The sequence below is a fragment of the Perca fluviatilis genome, chromosome 20 (genome assembly GCF_010015445.1).
Source record: "Perca fluviatilis chromosome 20, GENO_Pfluv_1.0, whole genome shotgun sequence".
Taxonomy (NCBI): Eukaryota; Metazoa; Chordata; class Actinopteri; order Perciformes; family Percidae; genus Perca; species Perca fluviatilis.
Genome location: NC_053131.1, coordinates 29,720,040 through 29,736,960, shown reverse-complemented (window position 1 = coordinate 29,736,960; position 16,921 = coordinate 29,720,040). Strand labels below are relative to the sequence as shown.

Sequence of the window (16,921 nt, the reverse complement as noted above, 5' to 3'; positions counted from 1 at the left end):
CTTCATCATCTACATCCTCCCCCTTGGTCAGATACTCCGCCACTTCAACCTGGACTTCCACTGTTACGCCGATGACACCCAGATCTACCTCAGCACCAAATCCCCCCACAATCCTTCCCTCTCCCACATCAACTCCTGTCTGTCAGCTATTAAAACCTGGATGCAACACAACTTCCTCAAACTCAACAGCGATAAAACTGAATTCCTCATAGGCTCCAAATCCACACTAAGCAAAATCCATAACCCCACTCTCACCATCGACGGCACCATTGTCTCCCCATCTCCCCAGGCCCGTAACCTTGGTGTGATCTTTGATTCCACCCTCTCCCTTGAGCCCCACATCCGTCATGTCATTAAAACCTCCTTCTTTCACCTCCGCAACATTGCCAAAATCAGACCCTGTCTCACACCCCCCACTGCTGAAAGACTCATTCACGCCTTCATTTCCTCCCGACTGGACTACTGCCACTCACTTCTCCTCGACAACAGCTCTACCCACATCAAACGACTCCAACTGGTCCAGAACGCAGCCGCCCGACTCATCACCCGCTCCAAATCCTGGCACCACATCACTCCAGTCCTAAAACAACTCCACTGGCTTCCCATCTCCCACCGGATCACCTACAAAATCCTGGTCCTCACCTACAAAGCCCTCCACCATCTGGCCCCCTCATACCTCACTGACCTCCTCTCCCCCTACCAACTCTCACGGTCCTTCAGATCCACCTCAGCCGGTCTCCTCTGCATCCACAAGTCCAACCTCCGCAGCTTTGGGGACAGAGCCTTCTCCAGGGCAGCTCCCAGGCTCTGGTACTCCCTCGCCCAAGAGATCCGCACCTCTGAGTCCCTCACCATCTTCCAGTCCCGCCTCAAGACCCATCTCTTCACCTCTGCCTATCCTTAGCCCCACGCCCCCCTCCCTTTTCATCTGTGCCTGAATCTTGTTTTGTTTGGTTTTGCATTTATTATTATTATTATTATTTTATTATTATTATTATTATTATTACCAAAGTCATTTTCTGGTGATATAGTTGTACTTTTACTCAAGTATTGCGTTCAAGTACAAGACTATGAATTTTAGGTCAAAGAGAACACAACATTGTTTAACTACAGTATGTGGCTCCTAAACAGTTTCTGAGATGCAGCTTCAGCTTTGGAAGCTGAATATATTTCACCTCCACCCAGTGCTCCCCGAAATGAAAAATGAAACCATAACAAAACAAGCTGGGTTAAAGGGTAACTACCATTTTTTTCAACCTATTTTCATATGTTTTCGTGTCTAAGTGACTGATAGGAACAACAATCTCTGACATTGGTCCAGTATTAAGCGAGATCGCTGCAGTCGGCAGTGGCGAAACAAGCTACAATGGAAGTTAATAGGACAGCTTGTATTTACCTTCACAAAAGGGCTTGTTTTACCACTGTCAGGCTCAGATTATTATTCTAAGTGTCTGACTACATCATGGAAAGGATCCCTTCAGAGATAAACCTTTAAAACCTCTTTTGAGACCTTTCTGTTTAACCAGAAACTCTGAGGTCGCTAGCGCTAAAACCACCAGACTCCATTTAAAAAAATATATATACTTTTAGCGTGTATAGAGTAGGGCTGGGCGATATGGCTGAAAACTGTATCACGATATAAGTGTTTCATATCGGTCGATATCGATAATTATTGATATTTTTTATGACCCATTTAAAATAAGGACCAGGAGAAAAATATTTTAAATTTAAACATTTTTATTTTAAACTTAACCTTCCTCTGATTATAATCCCCTCAGTTATAAAAGCAGAAATGTCAACACAACCATGGAAAACACTCAAATAATAAAAATGTAAACATAGGTCTAAAACACAATGAACACTTAACAATTATCTCTTAACATTAAGGTGCAACATTAAAGAATAAATAAGAAATGCTTAATAAAGTGTAATAAAATAGTGCAAAGTGTTAAATATAAGAAACCTGAGAAGAACTATTTTCTGTAAGTTTAGTGCTAGGTCGGTAACCTGGCTTCTCTACAGTGCTCAGCATGTCTGCCTCCGTTATTTCTTTGTAGTGTTTAGTAAGGCGCTGATGCAGAGTACCTCTCCATGGTGGTGTGCTGCTTGTGCGGTGTAGCAGCTGCAGATGTTGTTGGACGTTGCTGCCGAATACGGCTGTGTTCCAAAGTGTGAGCGCGGCTAAGGTGGTAACACAAGCACCAGCACCATAGACCTTTGCATGGTGGGAGGGGATAGCAACAGAGGTGGGTAGAGTAGTCAAAAATTGTACTCAAGTAAAAGTACTGTTACTTCAGAATAATATGACTCAAGTAAAAGTAGTCATCCAAATAATTACTTGAGTAAGAGTAAAAAAGTACTCGGTGAAAAAACTACTCAAGTACTGAGTAACTGTTGAGTAACGTCTGATTTATTTTTTAACACAAGCATTCAATCAGACGGACAAAAATACTAAATAATCATCTTTAGGCAAATTATAGTTCATCCAATCAATAAAATAAATAAAAATTAATTAATTACAAAATAGCTTAAATTAAAATAATCCAGGTAAATTCAAGTACTTAAAAAATAAAATACATAAAATAATAATACATAAAAATAAATAAGCACAAGTAACAAATTTCCAAACCTACTTTTTTTACAAGGCTCTGCAGGCAGAACTAGAACAAGGTAATGGAGCTGCTGTTTGGCACTTTTACTAAGGTAAACATGCTTTCATTATGAGGCCAGAGGCCTGGACTATGAAGCAAGATTTGGGGTTAACGAGGTAACTTCAGGTTCAACCCAGGGTTTTCTTTATCACCAAGGTGGATCACTTGATACCAGGTTCAATCGCCGTGGTAACTTATGCTGAACACCTAACCTGGTCGGGAGCAGGTTATGTTGGAGATTAGAGATCAACCGGTGGAAAAGCACCGCCTACTGAACAATCAATAGGCCTACTCGATTGATAACGGCATCACCGTTCTTATAGAAGATCAGTCTGAGCTCGGTGCGGGGAGAGAGAGAGAGAGAGAGAGAAAGAGACGGGAGAAGAGTGCGCTCATAAAAGTTAAAACATTTAGAGACCGACAATGCCGTAAACATTCCCTGATGGGTAGCCTATATATTTATGAAATATATAGATTTGAATGGGAGGGAATTACATATCGGCAATTTCTCTGCTTCTTGAGCCAATGCGCACAGCGGTTTGAATTATGTTTTTTATATTTTTTATTTGCTCTCACGATCGCTTCCACTGGCAGGATTGCAACTGAAATAATAGGCTAAAGCAACGACAGTTTATGGAAAGGACAAGTCAGTGTAATTATGGTCAGATCTTGGTCCTGACTGATGGGGAAGTGATATTGATAAGCGTTGATTTACGCATCAGCGTCGCCTATTTTTTGTTGCCAGCTGACGAGACTGCACAACTACGTTTGATTGGTGAAACGTACGTGGTAGAGCCTTTGGCGGCAGTCTCTCTCTCTCTCTCTCTCTCTCTCTCTCTCTCTCTCTCTCTTTCAAAATAAAACATTAAAATGAGGCGCACGCGGGGGGAATACGCGTAGAATACCAAAGAGGTAAAAAGAAAAGTAACGAGCTCATTGTAGCCTAATGTAGCGGAGTAAGAGTACAGTTTCTTCTTCACAAATCTCAAGTAAAAGTAAAAAGTATAGTGATTTAAAACTACTCCTAGAAGTATAATTTTTTCAAAAACTTACTCAAGTAAATGTAACGGAGTAAATGTAACTTGTTACTACCCACCTCTGGATAGCAAGAGACAAAGTTGTCAAATAGCCAAAGGGTCTTTGGAACAATCCTGCATCCTTTACATTTCATTCCTCAATTACTGCGAGGCAAAAGCAGCAACAAAAGATAAACATAGATGATTTTAATGTTTGCCGGTCTGCCTGAGCTGGAGCAGACAGGCTACCTTAAAAAATGACAAAAGCTGTCAAATGCTGTCAAAGCTAATGACGAGTGAGTGAGAGAGAAACAGATATAGGCAGGCAGAATGGGACACAAGCACTATAGATGAAGAGGAAGAAAAGCTCAGGAGGTGCCGATTATATAAGACCATCACAAATATCACGGTAAAGACCTGAGAGGGAGTGGGAGCTATTTTAAACCTGGGCTTGAGCTCAGAGAAAGAAGCAGTGTGGGCTGATATATCGGCCATCACAGAAATCTGTGCTTGTGTGTTTTGTGTGTGTGTGTGTGTGTGTGTGTGTTCCCCTCTGTGCAAAAACCTGGCAGATAGTGCACTGGGACTTTAAAGACATATCACATCATGCTGACCGGGGCTTTTATCACAGTGAAGCAGTGGTCAAATCATTCCAAAAAATCTTGACTGTTATTTCAGGATTTAGCTGAAATTGCACAGTGTTGAACAAATCCAGGCTGAACTGCCCAAGGTCAGTGACATGTACGGTGGGTGGGTGGATGTGTGTGACTGTGTTGAGATTCAGCAGCTCCTTTCGTCCTCCTCTCTTTACACATGCAGTGCATACAAACAGCTAGCAACACAGAACAACACACACACACACACACACACACACACACACACACACACACACACACACACACACACACACACACACACACACACACACACACACACACACACACACACACACACACACACACACACACACACACACACACACACACACACACACACGTGTTGTTGCTAAAGAAAAAATACACATCTTATTGGATGAAGCAGATGATAAAAAATTCCCCTCTGCGCTGTTTTGGACATTTCTTCAAGACTGACTGATAATTTTAAAAACAGCACTGTTAAAAACTTAATTTTGAACTACTATTTTTTCCATTTATTTATTTTGATTAACCTCATTCCAATATGTGTGAGCTATCGGTAAAACTTAAAGCTGCATTCATTTGTTTTGGCCACTTGGAGGAACTGCAGGAAGCTGTTGACACAATACTATTATCTTATTATAAAGTTGTATGCTCTATGGTGAACATGTTAGGAAACAGTTGCATATTTAGACATCCAGCATACACAGAGCAACATAACAAAATTGTGTTTCTGAATAAAACTGCCTCACCTCGCCTTCTGGTCACTTAACAAATGTCAGTGCAATTTTCACTCTCCTTTTACCTCTGTCCTAAGGGAAATATCTGAAATCCTATTTACACTTTTTTGCTTACTTTTGTCTGGTGTCTTTTGTAAACCATTATTTTATGGATTGTTTTTAGCTAGCTGGCTAAGCTGTTATTGTTATTCCAGCATATTAGCACTCTGCACCATTGTGCTACTGTATTTTTATTTACAATTTACAGAAACAAGATTCAAGATTCAAGATTTTTATTTGCCATTTGTGCATACACCAAACAGTCCAGGCACATAGGAGCTCTTGTGCAGGCTGTTTGAGTCAAGCAAAAATAGTTCAAAGGTGCACTATGAGTTCCTGCACGGTTTCAGCGCGATTTCATTTTTGTCTCAAATCGTAGGCATCTCTCCTTGATCCGCTAGCTGCCTGCCCCCTGAACACACGGTGAAAAAGCCCGGTCTCAGGAGACAACACAGAGGTCGTAAACGTCAAACAAACACTAGGGGCACAGGCTGTGCACCAAAATACAACAAACCACTCCAGCCAATCACCGACAAGATGGTTGGGGGAGGGGGTGGGGGTTAGTGACAGTTTGTCAGTTAGTCATGACAGTTACGGAAACATGGGGGGAGGGGCGAGCTTGCTCTGTTTTGTTTGGTATTTACTTGGAACGTCAACTGATGTGACGTCATGCAGGAACTCATAGTGCACCTTTAAGGGCAAAGAAACGCAAACTGACTGAAACAGAAAATGGTTATACATAAGGTAAATAAATTAAAATAAAATAAGACAAAAAAACTTAGATACTATACAAAAGAGTGCAAAAAACAAAACAGATTGTGAATACTGTAACTGGAGTATGAGTACTACTGTAAACCAGGAGGAGAAAGCGCACAAGTAAAAAATGTATACAGGTTATTAACACTATCCTAAGGGTAATGGGTCTGTGACAACTCTGGGGATATATTGCATTTGTCACGAGAATAAATATTGCTAATATTGCACAGTAGTATTTCAATTTATAGACATTGTTTGCTGTTGTTCATTGTTGTATATTGCAATGAAAACAGAAATGGGTCGAAACTTCCACAGAAACATGTAGGCTCATTGAGGGTTGTGATTATTATTATATATTATTATGTTATTATTATATATATTATCTGTCGCCTTGGTATGGGACTATGAGTGATAGTTCATTAGAAACTACTGTAAAAGGTCAACTTGTATCAAAATATATTGTCATTGATTAAAGTCAAAACAGATGCAAAAAAAAAAACATATCAAATGTTTAAATAGGAAATGAAATTGAGAGATTGAAAAAGAAATGATTCCACACACATGGACAGTAGAGTAGGGAGACTTTCCAACTGAGTGAGCCTTTCATTTGGACTCAACTATCAGATTGTGGACTACAGCACACTCTAGTGGTGTTACATTAGTGTTCAGTTTAGACCGAAGAAAACTACTTCATTTTTGATGCTCATAAGTTAAAACAAAACACTTTAAATATCATAATTCAAGGGAACTGCAGCTGTTTCTTGTAGTATTTAATGCAAAGAAGAGGTGTAATTTGCCTGCTCCTGAAGCTATAAACTATTTTATACCTTTTATGGTTAGGTAGGACGATGTGTTTCTGCAAACATGGAGGCAGTATGGAGGGAAAGTTCCTTTTTAGACATAACTGTTAACTAGGGTTATAAAAAACTAGTTAGTTTAAAAACTAACGAGATAAAAAAAAAAAAGGCAAATGATTCTTATTTTCCAGTGTGGCCCTTAGGGAAGTTGAGTTTGACTCCCCTGATGTGTAGACCCTTGTGTACTTTGTGAGGTGAATGAGGAGACTCTGGAACACGTTCTTTTTTTCGCCCCGTGTCCAACAGCTTACTGGTCCGAGCTACATAATTGGCTGTCACTTAAGATTGATAATATCCATCAATTTAGTCAACATGATTATTCTTATGGGTAAAATCATATTCATTGCAGTAAGTGGAGATCTTATAAGCCTTCCTTTGTTTGGTTTATAAATGATTTGAAATTGTTTTTTTCCTCACTGAAAAAGATCAAATCTAGTAAAATTAAAAAATATATAGAAAAATGAGTAGTGACATATCTTGGAAACTACTGTTTGGATTAGCCTAATCTCCCCTTGTGTGCCGCTCTAAATGTCAATTTTATTTTCTTTAGCCTTTTTGCGTTTGACTTGTGTATTTTATTAAGTAGCTACCCTTTTTGGTTTATTTTTTTTTTTGCTTAGGTAATTCTTTCTTGTACATTGACAACATCTGTATTGTATCTACGCATTTATATTCTCTCTCCCCTACGAGAGTTTTGGATGTTTTTTTTGTCAATAAAAATATACTCGTGATCCATGCATACATTGTACACAGGAAGTGTGACTGCAGTCACGTGACATGCAACGGCAACACACACATGTCAGTATTTAGTTTAGGAGTCCAGCTGTAGAGACTGTGACAGAGACGTCCAGCGGTTATAGCTCCAGCATGGCTGTGACGTTAGAAGCCTGGTACATGGACAGCTCCGAGGAAGACCAGAGAAAGCCGCACAGACTGTACCCAAACCGGCCCGTTTCCCTGGACGACTTGAGAAAGCTCGGGGTTTTTCACTGGAAGGTCCGTGAATTAGCTAGCGCTAACAGTTTACAGCCATGTTAGCTGCTGCCTTTACGTTTCCATATAACAGCTAATATGGTGTCAGAGGAAATTCACAGTAAACAAACAGTCATGTGTATGCTGAGTAGCTAACGTTAGCTAAAGTCAAAAGTTTGTATTCAACATGTAGCTAGGCTTTAACGTTACTTTATTAATTTACAGAACGTCTGTAAACACTTAGCTAGCTAGTAGGTTAGACAACTGTGACCCTCAGTGGTGGGAAATGTAGTCCCATACTTTACTGAAGTCCGTTACAAGTACTAATGCCACCCTGTAAAAATACTCTGTTATAGAAGTAAAGGTCCTGCATTGAAAATGTTACTTAATAAATAGTAAGTATCATCAGGAAAATGTATTAAAGGAATAAAAGTAAAAGTACTCAATGCAGAAAAATCCTCACATTTGAGAAATGTCCAAACTGAACTGAGAACTGTTTAACCCTTGTGTTGTCCTCGGGTCAAATTTGACCCGTTTTCAAAGTTATTATATCAGAAATATGGGTTTCTTTCAACTAAATTGCCCAGAATTAACACGGATGCATGGATGAACGTTGTATGTTCTTCACAGGTAAAATTAATGATTACTTTCATTGAATTTGGGGTGTTTTATTACACTTTTTAATGGTTTTAAAACAGCATCCTGGATAAACTTTGACATAAACCTGTCTGTGATCCACTCAACATCCTCTGATCTAAACTTTTAGTCAAAATAATTCATAATTTAAGTTTTTTTGTAACTCAAAAATTAGGTACAGTGTCATTAGAATTAGGTTTATTGACCATGAATAAACAACAGTGACAAAAACGTTTTAAGAAAGCATCAAAAGCATTGCAAAAAAAAGTTAATTTTCAATTTTGACCCACAAGGATAACAAGTTAGTGTTCAATGGGAAGACAACACAAGGGTTAATGGTCTATTAATTTCAGCTGGACTTGTAGGTCTATATATTGTAGGGTATTATTTTAAAAACTACATGTTTTGTGTGCAAAAATCTTAATTTGTAAAGTAACTAAAGCTGTTGGATGAATGTAGTGGAGTAAAAAGTACAATATTTCTCTCTGAAATGCAGCGGAGTAGAAGTAGAAAGTGGCATGAAAAGAAAAGTACCTGACATTTGTACTTAAGTACAGTACTTCACTAAATGTACTTAGTTACATTCCACCTCTGCCCTCAACAACTTCAAAATTACAACAAATATGCCGACATTTTTGTTGTGGTTCTTAACTGATTGAGTTTATAATGGTTGGGAAAACAAAAGTTTGGTATAATAGCCAGTGGCCAAGCATTAGGTTCAAATGACTTCTAGCTTTCCTTCCTGCAGTGCATTTCATACTGGTAGGTAGCTAAGCCCCAGTTATTCTACTCAGAGCTCGGCAATATATCGATATTATATCGATATCGTGATATGAGACTAGATATCATCTTAGATTTTGGATATAGTAATATCTTAATATGGCATAAGTGTTGTCTTTTCCTGGTTTTAAAGGCTGCATTACAGTCAAGTTATGTCATTTTTTGAACTTACCAGGCTGTGGTAACTGTTCTGTTATTTGCCTTTACCCACTTAGTTGTTATATCCACATTACTGATGATTATTTATCTAAAATCTCATTTTGTAAATATTTTGTGAAAGCACCATTAGTCAACACTACAATATCGTTGCGGTATCGATATCGAGGTATTTGGTCAAAAATATTGTGATATTTGATTTTCTCCATATCGCCCAGCCCTAATTCTACTACCATGTATTATCATTAACGTTACATGAGATCCGAGCCGGAACTATTCAACATTTTGCTGTACAAATAATTGTCTCAGAAATAATTGCGATTAACAATATAATTGTCTCTTTCAGGCAAATTAAAATAAAATTATTTATTCATTACTTTTTTAAACAAATCCCAGGATACATCTTTTGGTTAAAGATGATCTTTATAGCTCTCTCTGCCTCAAAAAAAGTCAAGAGCATACTCAAAGATCCATCTCACCCTGGACACTCTGTTTGTACTGCTGCCCTCGGGCAGACGTTTTAGGGCATTTTAAACACAAACAAACAGACTGAAAAACCGTTTTTATCTTAGAGCCATGATTAAACTTAATGCCTCTTTAATTTTAGGATGAATCATGCAGCAAATGTCTTGTTTGTGTGGCATTAGGGCTGCATGATGTGAGGAAAATATTTAATTGCGATTATTTTGAATGATATGATTGCAATATGATCCACGATATTGGAGGGAATTTTATTTTTGTATCATTCTTATTTTCCTATAAAAACAATAAAACTATTAAAATGTGATTTTTTTATTTTATTTTATTTCAAGGATTTGTAAAAAACAAAAAAAAATTTCTTTAGTCTGTAGGATACAATTTGTAGGCTGGAGCACCACAATACTTCATTCAGAAGTGTTTGACACATGTTATGCCTTTAACAAACAATGCTCCCCCCCTTGCGATATTTCCCCTCACTGCGATTTGGATATTGCAGTAGTCCATATTGCAATTTTGATAAAATTGCGATTAATAGCGCAGCCCTATGTGGTATGGCTGTGTTTTTGTGTTTTAACTTTACTTTTCAGACAAGTAACCTACATTTTTATGTATTTTTTATAGGGACTTAAGAGACTTTTTTTATGTATGTACATATAGATATTTATTTTCCTGCTTTGCACTTAACTGATGTTTTGCCACGGACAATGACAATAAAGACTATTCTATATTCTATATATCACTGTTATGTGACCCAGATAATGTACTAACACATATACGCAGCCTAGTTAACAAAGCCTCTTTATTATATTAAAACATTATTTTTAACTGTGATCCCGCCCCTTGTCATTTTTGTTTCTATGAATGTGTATAGGGTCAAGTGCCAACAACTAACAATTGAAATAATAATAAAAATATATAGTCCGACCAATAATCACTTATATATTTACAATTTGGCATTTCAAAACAAAATCATCAATTACCAGTCATACAGTTCTAAGACCTTAGCTAATGTTAGCAATTAATTGCGGTTAAACAAAGAAATGGGGATTATGTAAAAAAGAAAATACAATTAGACAGTTATATAATAATAATAATAATAATTGTTACAGGCTTACATGAGATTCCCAAACGGGCCAACTGCTGGCATGGGATTTGCTGTTTTGATGTGTAACAAATAATGATCTAACCAAATTGGTTTCACAGATGAGTTAGTTTAGTGATCGGAGCTGTTGTCCTGTTGTTGCAGCTGAATGCTGATATCTATGAAACCGACCCAGAGCTGGAGCAGATCCGTAAAGACCAAGGCTACTCCTATATGGATATTATCTCCATTCACAAGGACACACTACCTAACTATGAGGAAAAGGTAACCAAAGCACTGTACGGTAAAAGCTGTGCATTTTATTTTTATTCCGACAATATCTTCTAATAATGTTTTTTTATTCTGAGAAACTGTCACATTGTTAGAGAAGACTCTTCAAACTGTTGAAACTGAACTAGAGTAAGTTAGATTTTATGAGCTGTGGGAAATTATTGTAATGCTTAGTCTCGCTTTGCCAGACGATCCACACGCTGCAGAGCGGAGGAGGGTCTGGCTAGTCCACACAGCATTCCGGGATGGGAGAAAAACGTGCTCTGGTTTTTTGGCATTTCTTTAAACCAATCATAATCTTTAAACCAAGCGCTAATCTCTGTGGAGATCTGAGGAGCAGTTAACCATAGTCCTCATAAATCCCCTGGAGTTTAAAATTCCTACACAAAGAAAGACGAAGGAAACGGACATCGGGGAAAAGACATGCATCCGGCGGTACTGGAGCAATCCCAGAAGTGGAACGCCGAGAATATAGACTATGTAATGCTCTACAGTGGTTTATGACACATATACAACCATCGTTCTCAGTCAGCGATGAAGAGACGATGACACATTACGACTTAGGACATTAGGACTGAATTTATAATTCAATGAAGAAACCACCATTTTCCAAGCCTCTTTGTCTTTTTGTGTCTGTACTCTCAGCTCAAGATGTTCTTTGAGGAGCACCTGCACCTGGATGATGAGATCCGCTACATCCTGGACGGCCACGCCTACTTTGACGTCCGGGACAAAGAAGACCGATGGATCCGAATCGCCATGAGCAAGGGGGACCTGATCACCCTGCCGGCCGGCATTTACCACCGCTTCACCCTGGACGAGAATGTACGTAGCATAGATGAATGCAGGGTTTTCCCTGCCAGTGCAAGGGTTAGTTAGGTGCAGCACCCGAGCCATTTTGGGCAGCACCTAAGTCGAATGAATGTAACTAAAAGACTTTTCTCAGATCTAATGATTGTAGTTGGACTTCTTTAGCAAGTTAGGTCTTTTTGATTGTTATTATCTGCTCAAGCTTTTCCAACGTTTTAGACACAGATATGGTGATTACTGTATAATGGTCCAACATTATGTGGAAAAAGCAACATATTCTCACTCTCCCATTGCGTAAAATACGGACGCTTGGTCATGTGCCTTTGGAGTTTGTTATTCACGCTAAAAGTCTCCTTTGGCATCGGGACTCTTGGGGTCCTTTGGCGTTTGTTATTCACGCTAAAAGTCTCTTTTAGCATCGGGACTCTTGCCGTCCTTTGGCGTTTGTTATTCACGCTAAAAGTCTCCTTTAGCATCGGGACTCTTGGGGTCCTTTGGCGTTTGTTATTCACGCTAAAAGTCTCCTTTAGCATCGGGACTCTTGGGGTCCTTTGGCGTTTGTTATTCACGCTAAAAGTCTCCTTCAGCGTTGGGACTCTTGACGTCACTTTTGACGCTCTGGGTCGAGACATACTGACTGACATGCGGCACAAGAACGGTGCTGGAAAAGATGGTGGGTGGGGTTATAAAATGTATATTTCTGTGACAAGAATGGAACACGAATCACGGTCTCTGGGGTGAAAGTCCTGTGTTGTTTGACCCATCCACCACCCCAGCCAACCGCCTTACGCAGCACTTCGGTCTTTCATACTTCTCGCTACCGTTGTTGCTCTTAATACTTCGTCATCTTACGGCGCCGTGGTCGTGCTGCTGCTCTGCCCGGTGCGTTCCATACAGACGCTGTAGGGTGCTTTTTGCATCGGTATCTGACGCTGAGAGCCACTGCCCAAGCGTCTGTAGTTTACGAGTTGGGAGTGAGAACGGGTTGGAAAAAGAGATGGAAAACTACCACAAAAAGGTTTATTTAGTCATCTGATGTACGTATCAGTGTTTTTAGCCGAAGCTAATTCACGACACTTGTCCGAAAAAACAAAAGGATACAAACCGACTACAGAGAGACGCCCAATGGCCACAGACACCCAAAACAACCCCAAAGAAAACAAAAATGTCCAAAAAGAGACACATGACTTGAAAGAGATGCAAAAACCCACAGAGACACAATCCCACAAAGAGACACAACATGTATGGGGACATTTAAAAAAAATATATATATAAATTTAAAAACTTTAAATTTTCTTGAGGAGGCCAAATACATGCACAAAGCTAGGGGAATCACTGGAATGTAATTTCCATTGATACGAAGCCACAGTCATTTTAAAAACATGCAAGCAGTTAACTGCTTTTTGGCTATCTCGGGAGTTGTAGATGTCCAACACTGATGTTGTGTTAACAATGCACCTGAGCACACTGGATTAGGGGAGATGAATTGAAACGATGCCTGAGGAGAAATTGGGTTGTTGCCACAGAAAAGAATATTTGAGTAAGACTAAAGCAAATATTGAGAGGACAACCGGCCTGAAGTTTCCAAACAGCGGAATACAAACAAAAAAAAGGTGCAGATCTACATTGTCAAATAGTATTTATAATACCAAACAAATGAAATATAATTATCATTTACATATTAAAAGAATGCACAGAATATATACTTAATGCATTACTATTTCCTCAAAAGTTTTTCCTGCTTGGGATTAGGGGTGTCACGATTTCAATTTTAAGAATCGATCAAATTTTTGATTATCGAAATCAAATGAAGGATCAGCGATTCCCACAGTATTTTTTTTCTCTCTCCACCCCTGCCTACTTGCGCACGTCCGAAGAATAGACAAACTGACATAGCTTAGCTAACCACAGACAAGTAGCATGCAGCTAAAGACACAGTGTAACGTTAGCTTACCGGTAGCCTGTAGCTGCTCTTTTCCAGACACCATGGCCCCTGCCGAAGTCGGAGATGACGGAGAAACAACCGAACTGGAAACCCCCCCTCCTGCTTCCCTAAAGTCACCGATGTAGCAACATTTTGCCTTCCACTGAGTTATGGAAACAAAGCCTGCTGGCTCCGGGACTTAATTGTGCGTTCAGGTGCACTTCATTGAACTCTTGGTGTAGGGCTGCTCGATTATGAAAAAAAAATCAGAATCAGAATTAGTTTGGTCAATATTGAAATCACGATTATTTAACACGATTACTCAGTGGCTTTTGGAAAGATGTTGCATTTATTGAAACTCTGTTGTTGTCTCTCTCAGTTGGAGGCTGCGCAGTAACGCTCAGCCGTCACCGGAAAAGTGCTTCTAATATCCTTCACTGTTCTCCGTCCAGAGCAACAAGATCTGTTGGTCCAGTTTATATATGTCAATGATCTAGACTACATTCAGACTGATCTGAACACTGTGTTTGTCTCTACAGAACTACACCAAAGCCATGAGGCTGTTTGTGGGGGAGCCCGTGTGGAAAGCTTACAACCGACCCGCTGATGACTTTGACATCCGCCAGAAGTACACGGCTTCTCTGCAGGGATCCTGAGAGACAGCTGTGTGATTCCATATGACCACTACTTACACTACAATCAGAGCCTCTAATGTGATTCTGTAGGTTTACAGTCAAAATGTTGGGAAACATTTTGTGGATCATTAAAGATCTCCTGTAGCAGAGCAGTCATAATATGCACTTATATGCTTTTTAGTGGCGAATTAAATTAATTTGGTCTACATGTAGACAATATCAGAGGTGGAGTTTCAGTTAGTACATTAACTCCAAAGGTACAGGACTTTCCAGTTTTTCCTATTTACACCGATACATTTTAGTTACCAGTTAAATTTATATTCTACAGACGGGCACCCAGATAGCTCAGTTGGTAGAGCGGGCGCCTATTTATGGAGGTGTGCTCCTCGACGCAGCGGGCCCGGGTTCGACTCCGACCTGCGGCCATTTGCTGCATGTCATTCCGCCTCTCTCTTCCCTTTCATGTCTTCAGCTGCCCTGTCAAAATAAAGGCCTAAAATGGCCAAAATTTTTTGATTCTACAGACAAAACATGATCAGGTAATAAAATCTTGTACATTGTCAAAAACTACCCAACAACATATAAAGTATTTAACATTAGCACATCAACAAGCTACATTAAAATGTTGCCTAATGCATCAGGAATAATGATGCAATAACACAGCATATACCGTACATACAATCGCATATGTAACATGTTGAAGGGGCCATTCTGCACGAGTACTTCCACTTTTGAGAAGATCCGTTTTAACTTAAGTAAAAGTTTGAATGTAGGACTCTGATTTGTAATGGAGCATCACATACTGGAGTTCTAAATACTTGTTTCACGACCGGACAATCTGTAGTGCCCAGGGTTTCCCCCAGAAAAGTTGTTCAGCCCGTTACCCAGTGTCTTTTTTTCCGACGAGGGCCCGGCTGGGGCCAGTCACAGACTGATTGCAGAACCAAATAGATGTAGAACCAAATAGTTTCTGTGATAACGGAATCGCGAAAATGAGGAAAAAAATAAATAAATGTAAAACAGATTTCACAGAGCTTTACATTACAGGCGCTCTAAGCGATGTTGGGTGACGTCATTTCTTGTTGACGTTCGAAGTATTGCTCGCGCCTCCCTCCTCATCCCATCCCCCTCCCTTCCGTGCACTAACCCCCCCCCAACCCCCACCCCCAAATCCTTCTAGTCGGTTATTGGCTGGAACACTGTTATGTTTTGTGGTGCAAGTTGGCGCAGTTAGTTTTTGTTGCCGTTTGTGGAGCCTGGGCTGTTTTACAGTGTGTTCAGGGGACAGGCAGCTAGCGGATAGTGAGGAGATGTTTGCTGTATGTGACAAAAAATGTTGTAGCCTAAAAAAACGCATGACATCGCTTAGAGCACCTTTTAAGTCAGTGCTCAAAGCTAACTGGAGATTTGAAAATATGACTACGTCTAAGTTGCCAACTGAGCCGCCCCCCTGTAACTAGTTTAAAAACATCTTAAAAATACATTTTAAAAATGTTTCCCCAGTGGCTTAGGCCTGGTTGGGGGGGGGCAACTTAGGCCCGGTGGTCCAGCAGGTTTGCTATACACTGGGGGAAACCCTGTTCCTTGTTCTCTTAAATTGGTAGCGTTTGATACTATCAGATTCACGCTCAACAGCATGTTGAAATATACAACTAATTCACAGTATTTTCTAATTTCATATTCAAATCTCTCTGAATCTGAAGTCAGAGCTGTAACTTGATGTACCCGTCTGTGCTAATGGGTTGGAACATCTCTGACAGATTCATCTACATTTCTTGTTGTATGGGACATAAAGCTGCTGCTACTTTCAATCTGTGTTTTGGTTTTTTTTTATTATCTTTGCATTAAACTAGACAAGTTGATTTAAAATAATTTTTATTTAGGATAAAACAAATTTTAATATACATAAATATGATCAACACAATATGTAAACGGTGATAATTAAAGATCCACCAGCACAAATCAATAAAAGATTTAACAAGATAATAATTATTTGATATAATCACAAGCAGGGACAAAGAAAAAGGGGAAAAAAAAACAGCTTCTCTGATATGTACAATTTTAGATTCCTAATATTTTACAGCTTTGGACAGGATACGATGCAATCTGAAGGGCTTATCTATTTTAACTGCATGAGTTAATAAACCTGGCAGCTGAAATGGAGTGGTCTTTGACTGTCAATCCAGTATTCCTGGTTGTCAGACCTCAGTGGTAGTTTATTAGTCTTTAAGCAGACGGAAGCTCAGGATAATGCCCGTGTCAAGACTCGCATTATGAGCCTGGAACTCACTTAAAACCAACACCAGTCTGTAGTGCTGTATGTACATCTATGTTGTGAGGTCTCCCTTCCAGTCTCACAATGCTTAACTTGATGGTTCCTCTTTGTCGGTGTGACTCTTTGATAATAAAAAAAAAAAAAAAAAAATTGAGGAATAGTTTGACATTTTGGGAAATTATTTTAT

General features: G+C 39.4%; 1 protein-coding gene across 1 annotated transcript; it reads left to right on the top strand.

Annotated features, from left to right (window-relative positions):
• The first annotated feature begins 7,464 nt into the window (after positions 1-7,464).
• Positions 7,465-16,270, top strand: adi1 (acireductone dioxygenase 1). Its single transcript, XM_039785581.1, has 4 exons — positions 7,465-7,690; positions 10,965-11,084; positions 11,736-11,915; positions 14,364-16,270. Exons 1-4 carry the CDS (start codon positions 7,562-7,564, stop codon positions 14,478-14,480), a joined length of 546 nt encoding a protein of 181 aa, XP_039641515.1. The 5' UTR covers positions 7,465-7,561; the 3' UTR covers positions 14,481-16,270.
• Positions 16,271-16,921: the final 651 nt, after the last annotated feature.